Here is a 26,382-nt window from a genome sequence, read left to right on the forward strand (position 1 = left end):
TACTGTAGCTTGCTTTTAAATAAAATTACACTTTTTCTGTATACGCCTTAATGACTTACTGTACTGTTTAAGGGAACAATAGTTGCTTCTATGGAAAATGCTACTACTGCAGGGAATCTGAACCTGCATGTGCAGATGGGCATATAATGGAAGGATCTGTCACACTATGGCTACCTGACATCTGGCCGATGCAAAAACACAGACATCCGTGGGGCAGGACCTATCGAGAAGGAAAACTAGCCAGGTATGTCATGTTAACTTGTTAATTTTTTTTCTTGCATACTGATCCTTATTTCTCATAATGGAATAATAATGCCTACATTGCCTAAAGTAGCACTTAATGAAATTCAAGAGAGCACAAACACACACGTAACTGAGAATATAAGAAATTGGCTACTCAGTAATTGTTCTTCCTTTCATCTTCCATCCCCTTCTCCCATATCCTTTTCCCACCTCTATCCCTGGTAAGTAATTGACATTACACAATAAAATTATGAAATTCAGATTTATATTAGCAGCTTTGTACATAGTAGGGTCATAATCTTTTTTTCAGCAAACTTAGAAGGAATGGGAAAAATTGGGTGTAAGTATATTGCTGACCTTCTCACCAAGCTCAATCGCCTGAAACTAATTTCTTCAATTTTGTTTCTTTAAAATGTCTTCCTCCCTTAACCTGGTTTGCCTTCTGCTCCTGCGGTACCTACTTGTTGTAGTTAAATGAATCCATTCTTCACCCAAAAAAAGAGATAAAGATTAGCTTTATTTGTCACATGTACATTGAAACAGACTGCAAAATGTGCTGTTTGTGTCAAATCAAATCTCTGAGAATTGTTCTGGGTCATAAAGTGCCTGCTGAGCCAGCTGGTGGCATAGTGGCATCAGCACTGGACCTCAGAGCGAAGGCTCCTGAGTTCAAATCCAGCCGGCTCCCCTGGCACACTTTCCATCTGTGCTGGGTTGAGCGTCGAGCTAGCAACTCGACCTCATAAAAAAGAAATTGCCTGCTACAGAAACATCAACAGCAAAAAGTTGATGGCCTATGCTCTCTCGTGAGTTTAAAGGCAATTTCTCTCTTCTCTTCTTTCATAAAGTGCCTGCTGCCAACCACTACCAAAAACCTTGTTTTTAACCATTTAACCAGACTGTAGATCTGAACTTGTTTTTCCCCTAATTTCTCTTGTATTTCCTTCATTCTTATCTTCTCCAAGTGTTGGCATGACTTAAAGTGTTATCTCTGTTGTCCACCCACATTATTTCATGACCTTTACATTAACTAATAAAACAAATAGTTTCCTCTTTTCAGGCTGATCAATACCTTTATTCAACATTTGGTATTATCATCATCTAGTAACTCATCATTAACACCTGCCCCTATCATTGCAAATTAACTCTTCGCTCTTTGATCCTCTTGTTATGTCCTGTCTTTGTCTGTACTCCATACCCATCTTTGCTCTAACATGAGTCTGATCCTCCCTGGTCATGTTCCCACTCCTGCCACATCATTGATACAGTCATAATCAATCACAAGTTTGAAGAGAAATTGGAATCATAACTATCCTCTGTCTCTGGTGCAGTATCCCTCCTTACTCTTCAACACCTAATTGTATCCCTCCTTGCCCATCAACGCCTGATTGATCATAGACTTTCACAATGTTGACCATATCTCTTCCTCCATTATTAACCTTCAACTGGTTTCAGTCTCATTCATCCAGCCATAGCCAAGAAAAAATTCTTGCAATGACTTCTTGTTCAATATTGAAAGTATTTATTCTGAAGACTCCAAGCATCTGTCTATGACATCGCCTGAATGCACGTCAAGAGTCCCATTATTTTTTATTTTATTGAGATACAATGTCGATAGGTCCTTCCTGCCCTTTGAACCACGTTGCCCAGCAATCCTTTGATCTAATCCTAGCCTAATCAGGGGACAATTTACAATGAGCAATTAATCTACCAACCATAACATCTTTGGTCTGTGGTAGAAAACCCACGCAGTCACGTGAAGAAACATACAAACTCCTTACAGTCAGTGGAGGGAATTGAACCCAGGTCGCCTCTACTGCAAAGTGTTGTGCTAACCATTATGTTACTGTGCCACCCTCCTCTGCTTCAATTATCCACTGTTTTACTTTTCATACTTCTTGTGTGATACCCTGGATGAATCAGAATTGTCTCCAATTAAACATTTTGAAGGACATTGCCTTTAAACTCTGTCCAAAATTTGGTGTCTAACTCTTCTTCTGCTTGTTGCCATATGTTAATCCTCCACTTTGTTTAGCCATTCCATCTAGAAAGCCTGTAAGTTCTGGAATTCCCTTAAACATCTGCAACTCTGCTATAAAAGACGTCTTAAAACCTATCACTGTAGCAGTTCAAGTATTTTCCTTGGCATAATGTTAATACAGTGAGATGTTTTATTCCAGCTGAAGTGCAATAAAAATGCAAGATTTTAATGTGTCCATGGATATACTACTGGGTAGTATTACTGCATCAATTAAATGCTTGTTTTAAAAAGACCTCTGAGCTCCCCTTCAGCTTGTGCCAATAAAATGGGTACAGTTTATGAAGACTACTTTGCTCAATTTAATTAATTCACATATCTACCCATCAAGAGTGAGTGTAAAACATTCCCAATACCCATTTTAGTATCCACCTGTTTTTTGGCTGGATACCTATATGTCACCAAGAGAGCCTACTATCACTTTTGCAACATCTGTACCTCCTACTTCAGTTAGTGTGCTATGATGGGCTTAGTTATGCATTTGGTACTGTAAGATGCCTTTTTCAGATTATGTTTGTTGCTAGTTTTCCGTTTGGTATAAATGTTGGTACCCGGAGCTCTTCAGCATTACTGAGAACACAGAGAATGCTGTTCTGCATTCTCCCCGTATTCTCAGTAATGTCCTTTGCTTCTCTTCAGACATATCTTGATTTTAACATGTTCATCGTAATTTTCAAGTTTTTCTGTTGTCTTGCCTCTGTAACCCCTCTAGTCCTACAATTTGTTACAATCTTACCATTCTTTTGTTTCTTCTTGATTTTTTTTAATCAGATCACAATTAACAATGTTTTCAGCTGCTTGTGCCCTAAGTAATGAAATTCCCTTTAACAATGTGACATTGAAACACAGAAGCATAGGTAACCTAAAGCTTGGTGTAAGAGGTGAGGCGACACTTCACCTTGTGAGTCTGACAGGGTCATCTGTTGTATCAGGTGCTGCTGGTGCAACGTCCTCTACATTGGTGAGACCTGATGTACATTGAGAGACTGTTTCATTGAGCAGCCTCCCTACGTCTGCCACACATGTAAGATTTCCCAGTGGCCACCCACTCCCATTACAATATGTCTGTCCACTGCCATGATGAGGCCATACTCAGACTGGAAGAGCAACACCTCATGCTGTCTGGGTAGCCTCCAACCGGATGGCATGAACACGGATTTCTCTAGCTTCCTGTAATTTCTACCCCCTCCCTCATCTCTTTTTCCATTCCCCATTCTGGTTTCCCTCTTACCCCTTCTCTTCCTCTGACTATCACCTCCCTCTTGTGCCCCTCCACCTTCCCTTTCTCCCGTGGTTCACTGTCCTCTTCTATCAGATTTCTTCTTCTACGGCCCATTATCTCTTCCATTTATCACCTTCCAGCTTTTCATCACCCCCCTCCCCTATCCACCCACCTTCCCCCTCACCTGGCTTTACCGAACACCTGCCAGCTTGTACATCTTCCTCTTCCTCTTCCTCCACTGTGTTATTCTGGCTTTCCTTCCTTCTCCGTCCTAATCAAGGGTCTTGGCCCAAAACGCAATTGTTTGTTCCCTCCATGGACGCTGCCTGACCTGCTGTGTTCCTCCAGCATTTTGTGTGTGTGTTGCTCTGGATTTCCAGCATCTGAAGAATCTCTTGTTTTTATTCCCTTTAGAACCTTCTAATTCTCTCTCCCGTTTTAAGACCCTCAAGAAAAAAATACCTCTTAACCAAGCTTTAGGCCATCGATGTCTTTATGCCTCAATGTCAGATTGTAGTGTGGTAAATGTCATGTGACTTGCCTTGGAATATTTCTCTTTGCGCAAGATGTTTTAAAACAATAAGGATCAGAAATTTCCTTTCGAAAGGCTTATGCTTGAAAATCCACTTATTTCTTGGTAGCTTTTTGCACTCACCTTTTCTGAAATGACCCAGCTGGTGGCATAGTGGCATCAGCGTCAGACTGCGGGACGTAAAGTCCTGAGTTCGAATCCAGCTGGCTCCAGTGCACACTTTCCATCCGTGCTGGGTTATGAGCTGGTGATCTCTTTGGAAACTCACCCGGCAGAAGGCAATGGCAAACCAATGCTGTAACTTGCCTTGTACACAGTTCCCCACTACGTCAGAGAGGCGTAGAGGTAAATCATCCGCTAACCGGAGAAACTCCGGATGCGATGTACCTTTCCTTTCCTTTTTCTGAAATAATTAACTTGAAAGTGTTTCCATTACCTCCAAGGGCTTAAGTTCCCTTGAAGCTTCGTTTAGAAACTATCTTGGTGTTTCTTTTAGAATATCCCCTAGGCTCTCTTATTCAAAAAACAAAAGCCCAAGTGTCCCATGTTTATTCTCTTAACATTGCTGAAATATAAGAAAAATCATCTTTCCATTAATACCGTGTTTGCTGATAGCCTGTGTCCTTCAGACCAGAGCTAGATGTAGTAATTTATTTGTAAGTAGTATTTATTTCTAATGAAGCAGAGGTGAAAATTAATCATTTATTTGCCTTCAGGGGTAACTACAAGTCTCTCGAGGTTATGAGTGCCCACCTTAGGGACAGCTCGCACATAAAGCAAGTATTAGGAAGACTGATAGGATGGATTCACCAGCTGCAGTTGCCATGGGGCATTTCCAGATGTCTTCTTTTCCCCACTAATTGGTGACTTGGTTGAGCAAAGCAGAGCTAGGAGCACTGTGCATACTCATTTGCTCACTCACTGAGTGAGTAAGCTGTCTAGTAGCTGCTCTTCCTGTCCCTGCTTGCTCCGTCACAGTTGTTTCTGTGATAGTCTCGCACACGCCGACTTGTTAATATCTCAGTTACGAACTGAACCCTGTTCTAACCTGAGGACTGTCTGTAGCAAATTACAAACCTCATTTCCAGAAAAGTTGGGATATTTTCCAAAATGCAATAAAAACAAAAATCTGTGATATGTTAATTCACGTGAACCTTTATTTAACTGACAAAAGTACAAAGAAAAGATTTTCAGTAGTTTTACTGACCAATTTAATTGTATTTTGTAAACATACACAAATTTAGAATTTGATGGCTGCAACACACTCAACAAAAGTTGGGACAGAGGCATGTTTACCATTGTGTTACATCACCTTTCCTTTTAATAACACTTTTTAATCGTTTTGGAACTGAGGATACTAATTGTAGTAGATTTGCAATTGGAAATTTTGTCCATTCTTGCTTGATATAAGACTTCAGCTGCTCAACAGTCCATGGTCTCCGTTGTCTGATTCTCCTCTTCATGATGCGCCATACATTTTCAATAGCAGATAGATCTGGACTGGCAGCAGACCAATCAAGCACACGCACTTTGTGTCTACAAAGCCATGCTGTTGTAGCCCATGCAGAATGTAATCTGACATTGTCCTGCTGAAATAAGCATGGACGTCCTGGGAAGAGACGTTGCCTTGATTGCAACATATGTCTTTCTAAAATCCTAATATACGCCTCAGAGTCAATGGTACCTTCACATACATGCAACTCACCCATGCCGTGGGCACTGATGCACCCCCATACCATCACAGATGCTGGCTTTTGCACCTTTCGCTGATAACAATCTGGATAGTCGTTTTCATCTTTGGCACGGAGAACTCGACGCCCGTTTTTTCCGAAAACTAGCTGAAATGTGGACTCATCTGACCACAGCACACGGTTCCACAGTCTTTCAGTCCATCTGAGATGAGCTCGGGCCCAGAGAACTCACCAGCGTTCCTGCATAGAGTTGATGTATGGCTTCCTCCTTGCGTAATACAGTTTCAAGTTGCATTTCTGGATGCAGCGACGGACTGTGTTGAGTGACAATGGTTTTCCGAAGTACTCCCGAGCCCAGGTGGCTATAATTGTCACAGTAGCATGATGGTTTCTTAGGCAGTGCTGCCTGAGGGCTCGAAGATCACGTGCATTCAACAGTGGTTTCCGACCTTGCCCTTTACCCACTGAGATGTCTCTGAATTCTCTGAATCTTTTCACAATATTGTGTACTGTAGATGTTGAAAGACCTAAATTCTCTGCAACCTTGCGTTGAGAAATGTTCCTTTTGAACTGACTAACAATTCTCTCATGAATTTTGGCACAAAGGGGTGAGCCACAACCCATCCTCACTTGCAAAGACTGAGCCTTTGATGGACGCTACTTTTATACCCAGTCATGGTACCTCACCTGCTACCAATTAGCCTGCTTAATATCAGAAGGAGAGGAAGGTAGGCAGAGGGGGAGGCGTGGCTTTATTGGTAAGAAATGATATTAAATCATTAGAAAGAGGTGATATAGGATCGGAAGGTGCAGAATCTTTATGGGTTGAGCTAAGGAATAGCAGGGGTAAAAGGACCCTGATGGCAATTATTTATAGGCCTCCAAACAGCTGCAGGGATGTGGTCTACCAATTACAACTGGAAATAGAAAAGGCTTGTCAGAAGGGCAGTGTTATGATAATTGTGGGGGATTTTAACATGCGAGTGGATTGGGAAAATCAGGTCGGCACTGGATCTCAGGAGAGAGAATTTGTAGAATGTCTGCGAGATGGCTTTTTAGAACAGCTTGTTGTTGAGCCCACTAGGGGATCGGCTGTACTGGATTGGGTATTGTGTAATGAACTGGAGGTGATTAGAGAGATTGAGGTGAAGGAACCCTTGGGAGGCAGTGATCATAACATGATTGAGTTCACTGTGAAATTTGAAAAAGAGAAGCTGAAATCTGATGGTGTCGGTATTTCAGTGGAGTAAAGGAAATTACAGTGGCATGAGAGAGGAACTGGCCAAAGTTGACTGGAAAGGGACACTGGCGGGGAAGACAGCAGAGCAGCAGTGACTGGAGTTTATGCGAGAAGTGAGGAAGGTGCAAGACAGGTATATTCCAAAAAAGAAGAAATTTTCGAATGGAACAAGGATGCAACCGTGGTTGACAAGAGAAGTCAAAGCCAAAGTTAAAGCAAAGGAGAGGGCATACAAGGAAGCAAAAATTAGTGGGAAGACAGAGGATTGGGAAGTTTTCAAAACCTTACAAAAGGAAACCAAGAAGGTCATTAAGAGGGAAAAGATTAACTATGAAAGGAAGCCAGCAAATAATATCAAAGAGGATACTAAAAGCTTTTTCAAGTATATAAAGAGTAAAAGGCAGGTGAGAGTAGATATAGGACCGATAGAAAATGATGCTGGAGAAATTGTAATGGGAGATAAGGAGATGGCAGAGGAACTGAACGAGTATTTTGCATCAGTCTTCACTGGGGAAGACATCAGCAGTATACCGGACACTCAAGGGTGGCGGGGAAGAGAAGTGTGCGCAGTCACAATCATGACAGAGAAAGTACTCAGGAAGCTGAATAGTCTAAAGGTAGATAAATCTCCCGGACCAGATGGAATGCACCTGCGTGGTCTGAAGGAAGTAGCTGTGGAGATTGCGGCGGCATTAGCGATGATCTTTCAAAAGTCGATAGATTCTGGCATGGTTCCGGAGGACTGGAAGATTGCAAATGTCACTTCGCTATTCAAGAAGGGGGCAAGGAAGCAAAAAGGAAATTATAGACCTGTTAGCTTGACGTAAGTGTTGGAGTCGATTGTCAAGGATGAGGATACAGAGTACCTGGAGGCATATGACAAGATAGGCAGAACTCAGCATGGATTCCTTAAAGGAAAATCCTGCCTGACAAACCTATTACAATTTTTTGAGGAAATTACCAGTAGGCCAGACAAGTGAGATGCAGTGGATGTTGTATACTTGGATTTTCAGAAGGCCTTTGACAAGGTACCACACATGAGGCTACTTAACAAGATAAGAGCCCATGGAATTACGGGAAAGTTACATACGTGGATAGAGCATTGGCTGATTGGCAGGAAACAGAGAGTGGGAATAAAGGGATCCTATTCTGGTTGGCTGCCGGTTACCAGTGGTGTTCCACAGGGGTCTGTGTTGGGGCTGCTTCTTTTTACATTGTACATCAACGATTTGGAATATGGAATAGATTGCTTTGTGGCGAAGTTTGCTGACAATACGAAGATAGGTGGAGGGGCTGGTAGTGCTGAGGAAACGGAAAGTCTGCAGAGAGACTTGGATAGATTGGAAGAATGGGCAGAGAAGTGGCAAATGAAGTACAATGTTGGAAAGTGTATGGTTATGCACTTTGGCAGAAAAGATAAACGGGCAGACTATTATTTAAATGGGGAAAGAATTCAAAGTTCTGAGATGCAACGGGACTTGGGAGTCCTCGTACAGGATACCCTTAAAGTTAACCTCCAGGTTGAGTCAGTAGTGAAGAAGGCAAATGCAATGTTGGCATTCATTTCCAGAGGAATAGAGTATAGGAGCAAGGATGTGATGTTGAGGCTCCATAAGGCGCTAGTGAGACCTCACTTGGAGTACTGTGGGCAGTTTTGGTCTCCTTTTTTAAGAAAGGATGTGCTGACGTTGGAGAGGGTACAGAGAAGATTCACTAGAATGATTCCGGGAATGAGAGGGTTAGCATAGGAGGAACGTTTGTCCGCTCTTGGACTGTATTCCTTGGAGTTTAGAAGAATGAGGGGAGACCTCATAGAAACATTTCGAATGTTGAAAGGCATGGACAGAGTGGATATTGGCAAAGTTGTTTCCCATGATGGGGGAGTCTACTACGAGGGGGCATGACTTCAGGATTGAAGGGCGCCCGTTCAGAACAGAAATGCGAAGAAATTTTTTTAGTCAGAGGGTGGTGAATCTGTGGAATTTGTTACCACGGGCAGCAGTGGAGGCCAAGTCATTGGGTGTATTTAAGGCAGAGATTGATAGGTATCTGAGTAGCCAGGGCATCAAAGGTTATGGTGAGAAGGCGGGGGAGTGGGACTAAACGGGAGAATGGATCAGTTCATGATAAAATGGCGGAGCATACTCGATGGGCCGAATGGCCGAATTCTGCTCCTTTGTCTTATGGTCTATTCATTCTTCTGGCGTCTTTCCACTTCCTTTCCAGTCCTGAAGAAGGGTCTCGCCCGAATCATCAACTGTATTCAATTCCATAGATGCTGCCTGACCTGCTGAGTTCCTCCAGCATTTTGAGTGTGTTGCTTTGTCTGTCTGTTCTTTGCAATATTTCTCCAGGAGTATCTTCCCTATCTCACTGCCACTGGTATTATTTCAGCTGTCACGTGCCTGAACTCTCTTGTCTAATTGTCCTAAATCCTTAAATGCACATACTTGTATTGATGTCATTGAAGTATCTCTGTTACCTCATCTAAATCTATCATGATTGCGTATTCTTCCAACAATTCTTCTCTCAGTCATTTTTATTCCCAGGCTTATCCATCTTAACCTTGTAGCGGAGATTTCTCAAACCTGGAGCACTTCAGTAAATCTCTCCATAGCATGGTTAGTTGAGGGCTCTAAAGATTCAGCATGACTCTTCTTCTCTTTTATTTTGTCTCAATTTATGAAGCCCAGGGCTCTCAACATTTCCTGTTACTTTCAAAGGTTAATAAACATGTTCAAACATATTTCTCTATTCTTGGAAGCCCTTTGGAAGTATGCCATTCAGCCACATGTCGATCTTCATTTTTTCTGGGAATATGCAGCACGTTTCTCTGTATTAAATTTCATCTGTCACATGTGCCTGTTTTGCCAGTCTATCTGTGTCTTCTCGCAGTCCATGATAATTCTCCTCACTGTTAAAGTTGTTTGGTGGCATTTGCAGTCTTGGATGTGTTGCCTCCTGTGCCTATATCCAACTCATAAATATCAAATTAAAGATGAAATGCAAACAGTAACTTCTGGGAACAGTACTACCTACTATCCTCCAGTCTGGAAGAAAATTTGTTTGCCATCATTTTGTTTTCTGCCCTTGGGCCAATTTTTTGTTATCCATGCTGCCACTGACTTCTTTATTCCAAGAGCTGACAATTTCATTTAATGTATTATACCAAATGCACTTTGAAATCCATAGAACCAATATCTACCTCATTTCCTTCATCAATATTCTCTATGACCAGATGAAAAATTTTATTCAAGTCAGCTGGACACAATTTGCCTTCTCCAAATCCATGATTTATTAACTTAAATGCCTTTTAGTTTTTTCTAGAAACTTTCCTAGCACCGTTAAACCAAACAGCCTAAAATTGCCACATCCACTTTATCCGTTACCTCCAGTTATCTCCATTAATTCCATTTCTAGCAAGATATTGGCAGGACTCCTTTCCTTAGTAAAAATTGATAGAGGTTATTCAGTGATTTCCACTTCTTCTTTTCACTTCTTGTATTTATTACCCTCTTCATACCGCCTTTACTACTGGCTCATGCAGATGCCTACAAAATTGCTATCCTATTTTTGAACCTTGACTGCCTTTTCTTTATCATCTTCTTTCTCTGCTTGCTATGTTCACATTATATTTTTCACATGAATTATTCATCTGGCAAGTATCATTCTTCCCCCCCCCCCCCTTTTTATTTTGTTCAGTCATGTCTCTCTTTTCAACTATACTTTGGTCCTTATTCCTTGCCTCTCATGGAAAAATACAGAACCTGCATTTGAAACATCTTTTTTTAGTGTCTCCCATTGTTGGGCAACAATTTTATTTGCTGGTCTTGGTTCCATCTTGTTCGAGCCAGATTATTTTCATCGCAGTGAAGGTAAATTTACTTGAAATTTCTCCTTTTGTTTTCCACTACCAGTCTCATCACAATGCTGATTACCGTTTCTCGTATATGTTTTCCTATTGTGACATATTGCAGCTCATTTCCCAGATTATCAGTCTCATTCTGGGCTGAATAACATAATGATCAAGGTAGTTCTCTGGAACATAGAATAGCACAGCACAGGAACAGTGTCAGTATCAACCATGGTGCCAATTTAAACTGCACATAATCTATATCCCTGCAATCCTCTCTAAAGGACCAAGAATCAGTTCTTTCTCTCCTACTTGTATCTTCTATGTATTGAGTGCCATGATAAACAAACAAGAAACTGCCTACCGCAACACCTTACACATATAATTGCCAGGAACTTCAGTCAGGCTTGTTGAAGAAATGTCTGCCCAGTTATCATCAACAGCCTGCAGCCCCAGGGGTCCCAATACACTTGACCACTGTTATACTGTGATCAGGAATGCCTACTATTGCATCCCTAGATCACATTTCAGGAAATTTAATCATCTGGTTGTCCTCCTACCTGCATGTAAGCAGAAGCGAATGAGCAAGGCACCAGAGGTAAGTACATCAAAAAGGTGGTCACAGGAGGCAGAGAAGCGGCTACAGGATTGCTTTGAGCCAGTGGACTGGGCCGTGTTCAAGGACACATCAGAGGACCTGAATGAATATGCTGCAGTTGTCATGGACTTTATAAAGATATCCATGGATGAGTGTGCAGCCACGAAATAACTCAGTCATCCCTAACCGGAAGCCTTGGATGAACCAAGAGATCCACAGTCTTCTGAGGGCTAAAGTGGTTGTGTTCAAGTCTGGCAACCCAGGGAATGACAAAAGGTCCTGGTATGACTTCCAAAAAGCCGTCTCACATTCAAAGTGACAATATCAGACTAAACAAAGCATAGAAGGATGCTTGATAACTGTGGCAGAGCTTGAATGCCATCACCTCCTATAAAGCAAAACTAAATGACAAAAGGTATTGAGCTCCCAGATGAGCTCAGTACCTTTTGTCTCCACTTTGATCAACAAAAAGCGAAGGCATCTTCATTAACTATAGCTCAGCATTTAACATTGTCATTTCTGCAAAACCAATCAATAATCCCCAAGTCCTAGGCCTCAATATCTCCTTATGTACCTGGATCCTTGATTTCCTCACTTGTAGATCCCAGTCAGTTTAGATTGACAGCAACATCTCCTCCACAATCAACATCAGCACAGGTACACTACAAGGCTGTGTGCTTTGCCCCTGCTCTACTCACTTGATTCTTACGACAGCTGCAGTGCCATATTCAAGTTTGTTGACAACACCACTGTTGCTGGCTGAATCAAAAGTGTTGACAAATCAGAATATAGGAGGGAGATTCAAAGTCTGGCTGAATGATGTCACAGCAACAACCTCTCACTTAACCAAAGGGCTGATTATTGACTACATGAGGGAGAAATTGGGGGTTGATGAGCCAGTGCTGATTAGGGGATCAGAGATAGAGAAGGTCAATAACTTTAAATTCCTGGACATTATCATATCAGAAGATCGACGGGAGGAGAGAGAGCAGCACGCTGCACTTGCACAGCCCTCCGGTGAAAAATGATATCGTATCTGTTAAATAGGGGCCGTGGACAATTCTGATTTGATGGAGACAGACGTGAAAGCACAGAGGAACATCTGGAGAAATTTCTGAAACGCCAGTTCCCTGCTGTTGTTACTGCGCGGTCGGGAATCTTCCAGAGAGAAGGCCTCAAAATCCCCGGCTTTGCCTGCTGTTGGCGACCAAGATTGAGGTCGAATCTCTCGGACAGAGATGGCGCTCAGTACTCGGTGTCGGAGAGCTGATCGGAGGCTCGAAGTTTTCAGATGACTCAGAGTCGTACTGTGGTCGGGTATGGCAGGGAGAGTTTTTCTTCCTTCTCCCGTTTGCATGAGATGTGGGACATTTGAGAGACTTTGAACTTTTTACTGTGCTCATGGACGACTTCATCAAGTTATGGTATTGTTGCATTGTTGTAACTATATGTTATAATTATGTGGTTTTGTTAGTTCTTTCAGTCTCGGTCTGTCCTGTGTTTTGTGATATCACACCGGAGGAAATATTGTATCATTTATTAATGCATGCATTACTAAATGACAATAAAAGCGTGTCTTCATACTCTATGTCCTAGGGCCAACACGTAAATGCTATTTCAAAGAAAGCATGGCAGCACCTCTACTTTCTTAGAGGTTTGCACAAATTTGGCATATCTTCTTAAACTCCGACAAACGTCTATAGATGCAAGTGGAGATATCCTGACCAGCTGCATCACAGTCTGGTGTGGAAACATCCGTGTTCAAGAATGGAAAAGCTTACAAAAAGTGGTGGATACAGCCCAGCCCGTCACAGGAAAAGCCCTCCTCACCATTGAGCACATCGACAAAGAGCACTAAAATAAGAAAGCAGCATCCATCATCAAGGACCACCACTATCCTGGCCATATTCTCTTCTTGCTGCTACCATCATGAAAAAGGTACAAGTACGTTGGGTCCCGTACCACCAGGTTCAGGAGCAGTTATTACTCTTCAGCCATCATGCTCCTGAACCAAGGTGGACATCTTCATTCACTACAACACTAATCATTGAACACAACCTCTGGCCTCACTTTCAAGGGCTCTACAACTCGTGTTTATTTATTTATTTATGTGTTGTTGTTAGTTTCTTTTTGTCCCTGCACAATTTGCCAGTCTTCATGTGTAGTTTTTCATTAATTTGGTTATACTTTGTGAATGCCTGCAAGAAAATAAATCTCAGGATAATATTTGGTGACATACATACCTTGATAATAAGTTTACTTTGAAGTGAAAACTACAGTATATTTAATGTTTTAAACAAATATTGGTTAATTTCTAAAATCTTAAGGAGAAAGATTTAAAGAAGATTTGAGAGGCAATTTTTTCCACACAGAGGGTTGTGGTATATAAAATGTGTGGCCACAGGAGGTGGTATTTATCAGTACATTTAAAATGTTAAAAGTATCACTTAGACAGATACATGGATAGGAAAGGTGTAGAGCAGGGGTGTCAGACTCATTTTAGGTCACGGGCCAGATTGGGCAAAATGTGACTTCATGCGAGCCGGATCAGTTGTGCAGGTGCGAACACATGCGCACGTGCTCCCACAGCTTTTGTTGCCTTTGTTTTTTCATGTGTCTCAGTCTCTGCTATAACTACAAAGTGTTTCACTTTATGAGTTTTGTTTCTTATGAAGAAGATTGCCTAGCAAGCATTATCTTTATGATTGGTATTAACTTACAGTCGTAGGCTACAAGAAAGTTGTGATGAGAGAGAGAAAAAACGATGCTATTTTGGCTAAGATTGTTTTGGGAGCCACACCTTTCCATTAATAAACTATTTGAAATCGAACATTAGCAGACACAAATGTAGACCTAACAAAGCAAATTGTAAATGTAGGCTACACAACTGTACCTAATTTTTATTAGCCTGCTTCCAGCAATCAGACTCAGACAGTGAACGCAATTAGCCTCTAATTTTTATTGAAGTGATCACATTTACAATAATAGAATAGTCAGAAAATGAATGAATCACAATATTATGACACTCAATATTTCATAATGCATTTTGCTTACATGTCGCAGAGCATCGAACAATGTCACTCATTTTTCACTTGCTGCTTCCAGACATCTGACATCTCTTGGCTTTAACCAGCCTGTCGACATCAGGGACCAGTTTCTGGGCTGTTGTGATTTTCATAATGTCATTTAGATGTCTGTGTGTCAGCTGCGAGCGCAGTTTGAATTTGTTAATGTTCATTATGGAGAACGCCTGCTCACAGGGATATGTTGTCCCGAACATGCAAAGGATCTTTGAGGCAAAGTCTGTCATCTTGGGGTACATCGGTCCCAGGTATTGATAGCATGAGTCCAGACCTACAGTCTCAAATTTATATCCGGGATAGTTGCATCTCCCACAGGCCTAATTTAATTTGAAAGGCACGAATGCTGTCGTAGTTTGTTGTGGCCTTGCATGTTAACATTAAGTACATTTAAGTGCTCTGTTATATCCACCAAAAATGCAAGATCTTGAAGCCAGTCTGGGTCATCCAACTCTGCCACTGGCTTCCCTTTCTCGTTCATGAATAGTCCAATTTCCACACATAATTGAAAAAACATTTGAGCACAACTCCTCTGCTCAACCAGCGGACTTCAGTGTGGTAGGGTAGGCCATGTCCAATGTTACTTTCGGACAAAAGAGTGACAAATTGCCGATGGTTGAGTCCCTTGCCTCCAATAAAATTAACGGTTTTGATTACTACATCCATGACATTGTCAATTTTTAGGCTCCTGGTACATAATGCCTCTTGGTGTATAATACAATGAGAATTCCAGAATTCCTGCTCCAGATTCTCTGTCTGAACTTTCTCTCTGAGTTTCGCAACAACTCCTGCCTTTTTCCCGACCGTGGAGGGTGCGCCATCTGTTGCCACGCTGACAGCGTGACTCCAGTCAACGACGTTCGCTGTGTGGTGTTTGTCATGGGCACCATCTCCACAAACTCCTCGGTGACGGTCAAAGATGCATCAACACCACAAATAAATATTCCCATTTGAGCTACATCAGTCATGCCGGTGCTCTCATCAATGCAATAGAGAAGGGAATGAATGACTTCACTTTGTCTTTTAGTTGACTGTTCAAATCTCCCGATTCTCTCTGCCACAGTATTTCTTGACAAGCTAATATTACCAAAAGCCTGTCTGTTCTCGGGCACACCAGCTCAGCCACCGTCAGCATGCATGCTTTGATTAATTCCCCCTCTGAGTATGGCTTCAACGCAGCAGCTATTTTGTTGGCAATAATATAGCTGGCCTTGACGGCTCCATCATGAGTCTCTCGACTTTTGGTGAACACTGATTGCTGTTTTTTCAGAGCTGCTTCAAGCTCATTTACCTTTTGCGTTCTGAGTCGTCCTACATACTTGTCATACTTTTCTCCGTGCGACGTCTCATAGTGTCGTTTGATATTGTACTCTTTTCCCACAGCCACTTGTTCATTTCATTTTAAAATCTTTTTATTGATATATAATCTTCTACAGCTATAAAATACAGAAGTTCAACAAATTAATATATATATAATTAATAAAGCTGAAGAAAAAAAAACATGCGAATGAAAAAAATATTTTTTTGTAAAAGAAAAAGAAGGAAAAAAGAGAACCCCAACTAACTAAAAAAAAACCCACTAACTACAAAACAAAAAAAAGAGAAAAAAAACATTAGGAACCAATTCCCGGAGCAATACATCTTGCAATCATTTATATATATATAAAAGAAGAAAAAGAAAACAACTGCCAAATCACATTTATATATCATAAAATTGGAAGGAAACCATGTAAATTAATTCAAATTAAATGATAATATTTAGCAAAAGAACCCCACCTTCTCTCAAAATCAAATCGGGGATCAAAAGTTCTACTAATTTTTTCCAAACTAAGACATAACATTACTTGGGAAAACCATTGAATTAGTGTAGGAGCAGAGGTATCTTTCCACTTCATTAAAATAGCTCTTCTTGCCAACAATGCAATTACATGTTGGTTTGAAAATGAAATACCCTGAATATGATGCAGAACCATTCCAAATAGAACAGTCAATGTATTAGGTCGTAAATTAATTTTCAAAGCTTTTCTAAATTGTAGAAGATAAAGATTTCAATGAGGGACATGACCAGAACATATGTGACAAAGTAGCTACTTCATTTTTGCACCTGTCACAACAATTATCTATATTAGGAAATATTTTGGATAGCCTCTCCTTTGTTAAGTAATAATGGTGAACAATTTTAAACTGAATTAAACAATGATTGGCACATATCGAAGAAGAATTAACCATTTTCAGAACTCGCAACCAATCTTCATTAACAAAAGTCATATTAAGTTCTCTCTCCCAATCTTGTTTAATCTTTAGTTGGAGAGGTTATCTTTTTGTAGTAAAATAAATTATAAATTCTACCAATCTCACTAAGGGATTCATATTCAAAATAGTGTCCAACCACTCAGATTCTTGCATATATGGAAACATAGAAGCATATTTTTGTAAAAAATGTCTAACCTGTAAATATTGCAAGAAATGTGTATGAGAGAGAGAATATTTGCTAATTAACTCTTCAAAAGACATCAATTAACCATCACTAAATAAATCTGCAAAAGAACAAATCCCCTTACTTCTCCATAAGAGAAAGATGGGATCAGTAATTGAAGGTTTAAATAGCAAATTTCAAAATACAGGACTAGACAATTTAAATTGTTTAAAATTAAAAGAGTTGCGAAACTGGAACCAAATCCGTAAGGACTGTTTAACAACAGGTAGAAATTTAAATTGGAAATTTTAACAAGTTGTAAAGGTAATGGCGCTCCCAAATTATGAAGTTAAATAAAATTGATTAATAGCTTTAAATTCCAAATCAATCCAAGCTGGTTTTTGGTTCTTACTGAGCCAATATAATCAAAAACATAATTGACGAATATTAACAGCCCAATAATACAATCTTAAATTAGGTAACGCGAGTCCACCATCTTTTTTAGATTTTTCTAAATGAAACTTATTAACTCTTGGTTTTTTATTATTCCAAATAAAGGACGAAATAGCAGAATCAATTTGATCAGGAAATTTTTTGGTTAGAAAGATAGGTATATTTTGAAAAATATATAAAAATCTAGGTAAAATCATCATTTTCACGGCATGAATACGACCTATTAAATAAAGTGTAAGAGGATTCCATCTAGAAAGTAATTGTTTAGTCCAATAAAGGAACTATATTAGCTTTATGAAGATCCTTTTTTTTTTGTAATGATAATACCCAAATATTTAAAAGAATTCACAATTCTAAATGGGATATCCTTATATATAAAAACAGGAACATTTAAAGGGAACAATTCACTTTTACTTAAATTAAGTTTATATCCTCAAAATTTTCCAAAATCATTTAATAATTCCAAAAGATTAGGAATAGATTCTTAAGGATTCGAGATAGAAACCAAAAGATCATCTGCATAAAGAGAAATCTTATGTATGGTCCCATTTATAGAAATACCATAAATGTTTTTAGCTTCGCGAATTGTTATAGCCAAAGGCTCCAATGCGAGATTAAATAATAAAGGACTTAATGGACACCCTTGTCGAGTACCTCGTGAAAGTGAAAAATGGAGACCTAAGATTATTAATAATAATGGTAGCGATAGGGTTCTTATAGATCATTTGAATCCATTTATTAAAATTATTACTAAAGCCAAAGTTCTCTAATACATTAACTAAATAAGTCCATTCAACGCTATCAAATGCCTTTTGTGCATCCAGAGAAATAACACATTGGGGTGTTTTGGATAGTGGTGAATATATAATGTTCATCAATCTCTGAACATTAGAAAAAGGGTAACGGCCTCTAATAAAGCCTGTTTGATCCATAGAGATAATTTTAGATAAAATGTTTTCCAAATGGTTAGCCATTATCTTATAAAGAACTTTAGCATCCACATTTAATAGTGAAATAGGTCTATAAGATGAGCATTCAGTAGGATCTTTATCTTTCTTAAGGATTAAAGAAACAGAAGCTTCATAAAAAGAAGAGGGTAAATTACCTTTCTCAAAAGATTCATGAAATATTTCCAAAAGGCATGGAGAAAGTAATTTTTCAAATTTTTTTGTAAAATGCTACCGAATAACCATCGAGTCCAGGAGCTTTACCTGACTGCATTGACCATATAGCTTTCTGAATTTCATGCTCAACAATTGGAGCATCAAGGGTCTGTTAATCTTAAGCAGTAATTTGAGGAAATTTAAACATATAAAAAAGCTTTCATTTTAGAGGGATCTGCTGGAAACTGAGATTTATAAAGATCGGAGTAAAAATCCTGAAAAATATTATTAATATCTTCATAATTACTTACTATATCTCCATTATCTTTACGAATCTTTAAAATTTCTCTTTTTGCTTTAGCAGCCCTTAATTGGGAAGCTAATAGCCTATTATTTTTGTCCCCAAAAATATAAAATTGACTTTTTAATTTAAGCAAATATCCTTCAGTAGGATGAGTTAATAATAAATTATATTGTGATTGTAATTCCACTCTTCTTTTAAACAAATCAACATTTGGAAAGATTGCATTGATGTTATCTAATTCTTTAATTTGTTTAGCAATTTTATCTAATTCTATTCTTGTCTGTTTCTTCAATTTAGCTAAATAAGAAATAATCTGACCATGCAAATAAGCTTTTAACGTATCCCAAATTACTAACTTTGAGACGTTTCCTGTATTATTAAAGAGAAAAAACTCTTTTATCTGAGTTTCAATAAACTCAACAAAATCTGAACGTTGTAACAAATGTTCTGGAAAACACCAGGCTGGTCTTGTAGAAACAACATCTTTCAAATCAAATACTAAATTTAAAGGAGCATGATCAGAAATAACAATTGCATCATATTCACATTTCTGAACATTAAGTAAAAGTCAGGGGTCGGCAATAAAATAGTTGATTCTTGAATATTTATTATGAACATGTGAAAAAAAGGAATATTCTCTATCAGTAGGATGCGTATGTCTCCAGACTTCAATTAAACCAGAATCAATTAAAAGGAATTAATAAGTGATGCAGAACAATTAGGGAGTTGATGTCCAGATGATGATTTATCTAACAAGGGATTTAAGCAAGTATTAAAATGTCCACCCATTAATAACATATTTAAATCAGGTAATAGAGCAAAAATATCTTTAAAAAATGAAGGATCATCAGTATTTGGTCCATATATATTAACCAAAACCATTTTCTTATTGTAAATTGTTCCTTTAACGATCAAAAATCTACCATTAATATCAGATATAATATCCTCCTGATTAAAGGGAATATTAGAATCAATAAAAATGGAAACGCCCCTCATTTTACTTTGAGAGTTTGCGTGAATCTGAGGGCCCTTCCAAAATTTAAAAAATCGATTGTTATCACATAACCTGACATGTGTCTCTTGTGCAAAGATTATATCAGGTTGGAATCAATTAATAATTTTAAATGTTTTCTTATGCTTAATAGGATGATTCCAACCAAGGACATCCCAACTTAAAACATTTAACTGTTTAACTAACATCATGAAACTTTATATCTAAGAAAACAATTAAACACATGTCAGGATAAGGAAATTTTGAATGGCAGTGATAAGCAACAATGATAACAATTTGCGTACGCTCCAGAAAAAAAATAGAAATTAAAAAAAGGAAAAAACCCACCCAACCTACAAAGCCCAGAAATAAGTCGATATTAATCGATGCAAGCCCCAAGAAATACATAGAAGCAATTCTGAACTCCACCTGCCGAAATAAAAGGTACAAATAAAAAAAGGTAATCTGTCTCCCTCTCCCGAGTATACGACTCGTTACAGTTGACATACAACCCATTACAATTAAATTAGAAAAAATAGTTAAAAGAAACGGCCTTCAATTTAGAAAGTAACCTTCATAACATTAGATAAGAAAAAAACACTTCCAAAACAAATTCTTGAAATATTTACACAGAAGAGAAAATATCACCATCTGTAAATTATTACATCCATCTATAAAACGTAAAAAAAACCCCGAATAGTAGTTAAAAGATCTTAACAAAAACATATAAAGCAAAAAGAAACAATTAATTCATATATGTAGTAGACAGAAAGAAATTCTAAATGGTTTAAAATTTCTACAGTCTTCCAATAGATCCCGTAAAATATCTTCTAAAGTTAAAACCGTCCAAATCAGTCTATTTCAAAGATAAAGGTACTTCTTAAATACCAAGACTTCCTGTACTTCTCAATTCTTTCAATCTCATCATTCCTTATATCGCAAAATGTTTGAATAATTGTAAGTCTTTTAAACTTCAGGCTTCGGACTCATCCGGGAGAGAATTAATAAAACGCAATGCATTGGCTGGATCCTCAAAGATAACGAACCCCAGAATCTTTAGCGAAAAGCCTTAATTTAGTTGGGTAAAGAAGAAAGGGATACATCTGTTTTTGAAAGGTCATTCACATTGCAGTCGTGAATCCAGAACATTTCTGAACAACCTCACGTGGAAAATCTTGAAAGAAACGCATCTCAGAGCCTTGAAATTTAAACAGTCTTTATTTTCTTGCCAGTTTAATAATACGGGCTTTGTCTCGAATATGAAGGAAACACACAATAACATGCCTGTTTTTACCTTGTCTCGGAGTTCCAACTCTATGGGCTACTTCAATGTGAAAATGCCTCAGGAATAGAGATTGAAACTTTTAAGCGAAATAGTCCAGTATGTCGGCAGATTCTGATTTCTCTTTCAATCCCACAATTCGAATATTATTCCGACAAGAACGAGCTTCCAAATCAACAATTCAACGTTGTGCTTTTTCCAATCGAGAAGAAATATCAGCCACATTACGAGTTACTTCTTTAAGATCCAAGCTCAAAGAATCAATTTTTTCCTCCAAAGGAGGAAGGCTTTCTTCTAGTTGAGTTAATTCAGGGACGATAGAGCTCATTTGAGTCTCTAATCTCTTAACCCAGGCTGGCTCTTCAGAAGCTTCGTGAGTTTTTTTAGATTTACCATTACTGTATCAGGATTTTTTTTAGTGGTTCTCAAGGTAGCCATAGTTATAATTATCACTTTGAAAGATCGGACTGAATAAAGTTAAAATTTCAAAGTTTAAGTTGGGAAAGGGAGAAATTAAAGGCAGACAGAAAGACACTGTGTCTTACATGTCCATAGGTGGAAGGCGGAGTCCCCACAGCCACTTGTTGCGAGCACATCAGCCACACAGGTTTGCCATTGACCTCACAGAAGAAAAAATGATCTTTCCAGTTATCGTTGAATATCCGAACTTTGATGTCAACTTTTCTTGGAAAGCATTTTGAACCACAGCAGCAAACAGTCTCAGCCTTTCTACAGGTGTAACTTACCTGAGTACTCTATGTGTTTATACTGTGTCTGACGACGTAAGTGGGGCCCTAGTGGTCTTCAGTGCAGGGTAGTAGGTGCTTATGCACAGCGGGTGGTTAACTGCCAACTATTGTTTTCTAAGTACACACAACAAAGTGCCGGCGCAGCAGGCAGCACAGACGGCGGTGGGAGAGAACGGCTGCAGTACAGATACATAATAAATGGTCGTGAATATACTTTTTTTCCCCCCAAATCATCCCGCGGACCAGTAGTTTGACACCCCTGGTGTAGAGGTATATGGGCCAAATGTAGGCAACTGAGATGAACTTAAATAAGCATCTTGGCTGGCATGGAGAAATCGAGCCAAAGAGCATATTTCCATACTGTAAAATTCTAATATCTGAATTTATAATATTGCAACTCCATTAACACAAAAACATAAATATACATTGTTTCATGCCCACAGTTTGATCATGGGACAGTGGGATGATGTGATTGTCTCATGACCGTGGGATGATGTTATGTCACATGATGGCATGTTCCCTACAGTATTTAAGGAAGCCCGCACTTTCTATTTTAAGATGCAAACATGTTGTTACCGGCAGTTTCGCCAATCGCTGCCAGTTTTTGTTTGTTGCACCTTTGTTTTACCTTTACAGTCTCGTATTGGAGAGTAAATACCTTACCAAAGTACAAGGACCCAAAAGATTTGGTAAAGTTAATGACGTTCAGTGTCTTGGAAGTGATTGACTGTTTGGAATCAGAATCATCCGGGAAATTGTGGCATGCATGTTTGAGTTACACCCCTGCAAGGTCAGGACAGTTTGTGTAGTGTCCACCCTCCCGACAGAAAAGGTCAGTTCCTTTATGACTTTATATTCGACGTGACTCCTTTGGACAAAGCATTGCTCGACTGTGATCGGCAGATCGGCATTTTCTTCAGAGGAATTGTTGCTGCAGTAAAGTCTGTCCTTAAAGACTGTAAAAATCACTTGGACTTTTGAATTTACCACTTTAAGTCTGTGTTTGAATTTACCCCTTTTGGAAGTATTTTTAAGTTTGACTCTTTGTTCGAGATAGCCACATAACGGTTAACTTCCGGTTAAGCTAGTTCGTTTACTTTTCTATGTTTTCGAGTAGAGGTTAATAAATATAGTTGTTTGTTTATAAAACCTGACTCAATTTCATATCCATTGTTGCTGGACACGTGACAGCATATTTATGTAATATACATACATACAGGCATGCATGCATATACTTACGTATGCAGCGATTCTGGTCATTTGGGCCACTGGTTAATCGGGCAGCCCCTTATGAGGAACTAATGCTTTTTTCTCTCTGCTGCCATCAGGTAGGAGGTACAGGTGCCTCAGGACTCATACCGCCAGGTTCAAGAACAGCTACTACCCCTCAACCATCAGACTCTTGAACAAAGGGGGATAACTACACTCATTTAAGGACTTTATTCTTGTTAGTTATGCTGGTTGTTTATTGCTATTTATTATCTGCAATGCACAGTTTGTTTACAGCTTACAGTTCCTGATGTTTACAGTTACCGTTCTTATAGATTTGCTAAGGATGTCCACAGAAAAAGAATCTCAAGGTTGTATGTGGTGACATGTATGTACTCTGATAATAAATTTTACTTTGAATTTTAATCGAGAAAATGGCTGGGAACCCCTTTGTTTATTTGGGACACCATGCTGAACAGTTTCTAACTAGGCCATTAGTTTCTAACTAATGATTTTCTGTCATTGATAGTTGGGGAGAAATAAACAGTAAGACAATTGAGAACTTTTGCTCACTGCGGTTTCAAGCGTTCAGGCAATGCCAGAAATGGTTGGGCATGAAAATGAAACCATTTCATTACTTCATTAGGAACTACAAAGAATTTGGAGGTATCAACAATCATCTTGAATGTTACAATGAAAATGAAGATTTGGAGGTTGTAATCATTGAAAGCATTGTATGAAGGCAGCCTGTTATCTGCACTAGGTGCCTGCATTGATTTTGTTCATTTACAGTCAATCAAAAGAAAATTGCAGCATTCTAGATTAATTCCTCTGTCTATAATTATTAGGAGCTAATACATATTTTTATAGTACTATATAGTATTGGTTCTTTATTTCATTTAAAATACATAATTTGTTACTCAGTTAAATGGTAGTTTGTATTTTTTAGACCATTTTACCTATTTCCATGACATTTTGGCTACTTGGGCCAGAATGTACTGGTTCTGATGTGTCCCAATTAACTGGAGTCCATTGTATATACTGATACTTCGTAAAAATTTATTAATTTGCATCTTGTGGGAAAAGTCTGCATTCCTTGCAGTTAAAGCAATTATACTGATAAAAGGCTGACACACCTTGGTATGAGCTCAATATAATAAATGAATTTGTTACTGTTAATTGTGCCCTGTGTTTTTGTTCATTACTCCTCAGTCTAACTTGTTCTTTCTACAGGTGGGAATATGATGAAAGTTACTGTGATGCAGTAAAGAAGACCCCGCCATATGATTCTGGTCCTCGGCTCCTCGATATAATAGATACTGCAGTTTTTGACTACTTGATTGGTAATGCAGATCGACATCACTATGAAAGTTTTCAAGACGATGGTGGAGCGAGTATGTTAATTTTATTGGACAATGCAAAAAGGTACATAACATTTCATTGTATAAAATTCTCTGAAATGGGCTAATTGGTACAATGCAGGTAATCCCACCCCACCTTCTCAATACTGCAGCCATTTGGCTACGAAAATTCACCCTTGGAGAGTTCATTTGCAGGCTGGAAGTTTTCTTTTTAATATTGTCAGCCCATTGTCAGCCCCACCCCCAAAAAGGGGATAATTATGAGTCATTACCAAGAGTCTCCAGCAACCATCTTTGAGGACTAAATATTGAAAGTTGCACAACAGCCAGTCACCTGCACCCCATGCCCCCTCTGTGCACAAACTTCACACAAGCCTTGGCCTCATTTGGAAAAATGGCAGGCATGTTAAACCTTGAGGAGCAGAGCATGTTGTAGCTACAAATTCAGGGTAGGGGGAAATCCAGTCAGATGTTTGGGCTCATTGTGTATTTTTCACCTGTGCAACCTATTCAAGTTTGAATTTCCAGTGGATTAGAAGTGTAAGGCTCACCTTGTAATTTTTCTTAGGATGAAGGGTCACAGGACGACACATACAGGAAAATGGAAATATGGTACATGAATATTTGTGGCTGATTTTGAGTCTGAGCTAAATGAGGATATTCAGAGAGTTTAATAGTACGGCACTTACTCTGCCGTTAGCTGAGAACTTTGTTGTACATACTTTGTACACAAAAGGAGAAAAATCTATTGACTAGCATTAATTTTGGGAATAAGCAAGGTAATCAATATTTCACAACTAAGATTTAAACTTGTTTTTGTTTCTGTTTCAGCTTTGGGAATCCAAGTTTAGATGAAAGAAGCATTTTAGCATCTGTGTATCAGTGTTGCATGTAAGTACATGAGTTACCAAAGGTTGCCTTTAAATATTGACTGCTAATCTGTGAATTACTCTGTTGCTTTAGAATACCATTCCTGATTTTTTGTTGAAACGTTAAAGTAGATGTCTTCCTGAAAAGTAAAAATTATGTTGCATTGGTGGCATACTTCCTTTGTCTCCACAACTGTCAAAACATCAGAGCTGTTTGTGTAATTAACTCAGTATTATAGATGCCTTTCAGAAGCTCAGTGCTAAACTCTGCAGAGTGGTACCTTGTGGGTTTGTCTCTATTATCTTAGCATTGCTCTGATACTATCCAATGTGTAGAAGTACACTGGATCTCCAGTTCATGATGTCCCATTCAGAATTGGCATTCTAGAGGTTTAAATTAGGCTGCCTTCTACTTTAGTGCAAAGCTAAGTGATCTAGCAGGAGTTTTTTTTCTAAATTGTTGTTCCGATTTGACTTATTTTATGTTTATGTTGGAAAAATCTTACAAAGAATGTGTTGACTAATAGTGTATTTAGTTCTACCCTATAAAGTATGACATCAATGCAGTATAAGCTTTTCAATTCGTTGTGCTCACTGAAAAAGGTATTTTTTCATGGATCAGTTACTGAAATTGGTGAAATGTTTCAACCATATCAGTGTATAGCTTACTCCTACAACAGTAAACAGTAATTATTCAATTATTGAAGAAATAGTCAAATTCACACCCAAAACAAAACCAGTGATATATATACCTGTTGTTGAGGGGGATGGCCACAGGGGTACTCTGATTAACCGATGACCAATTAACTGAAATCCACTATATTTAGAATCTTGTACTATCAACCAGAATTAAATTGCCTTCTTATGAGAGCTGTAGGAAACAATGAATGTGTATCTGAATTCGTGTAGAGCTTAGGTAACTTGCAGGAGCAACCTGGCAGAGGATTGTATTTGAAGAAGATACCTAAAGAAAAGAAAACTTTTCTTTAGGTAAAAGAAAAAACTTTTCTTTAGGTGTTGTGTGTTACCGAACTCAACACACACTTAATAAAATGCATTTGGGAAAGATGCAGAGCAATAATCAGATATGAATTTTATCAGAGGCTGTCTCTCACCCAGTTCCTGGTATCAGTTAATGATGCCAATTC

General features: G+C 38.7%; 1 protein-coding gene across 4 annotated transcripts in view; it reads left to right on the forward strand.

Annotated features, from left to right (window-relative positions):
* The window catches only part of fam20b (FAM20B glycosaminoglycan xylosylkinase), a 109,855-nt gene that overhangs the window by 80,691 nt on the left and 2,782 nt on the right, over window positions 1-26,382 (forward strand). For all 4 annotated transcript variants that reach the window (XM_072274326.1, XM_072274327.1, XM_072274329.1 and 1 more), the window contains exons 5-7: window positions 73-244; window positions 24,238-24,429; window positions 25,197-25,256. In XM_072274326.1, coding sequence (XP_072130427.1) covers window positions 73-244; window positions 24,238-24,429; window positions 25,197-25,256 — 424 coding nt within the window. The remainder of the gene's footprint in view (window positions 1-72; window positions 245-24,237; window positions 24,430-25,196; window positions 25,257-26,382) is intronic.

The sequence above is a fragment of the Mobula birostris genome, chromosome 12 (genome assembly GCF_030028105.1).
Source record: "Mobula birostris isolate sMobBir1 chromosome 12, sMobBir1.hap1, whole genome shotgun sequence".
Lineage (NCBI taxonomy): Eukaryota > Metazoa > Chordata > Chondrichthyes > Myliobatiformes > Myliobatidae > Mobula > Mobula birostris.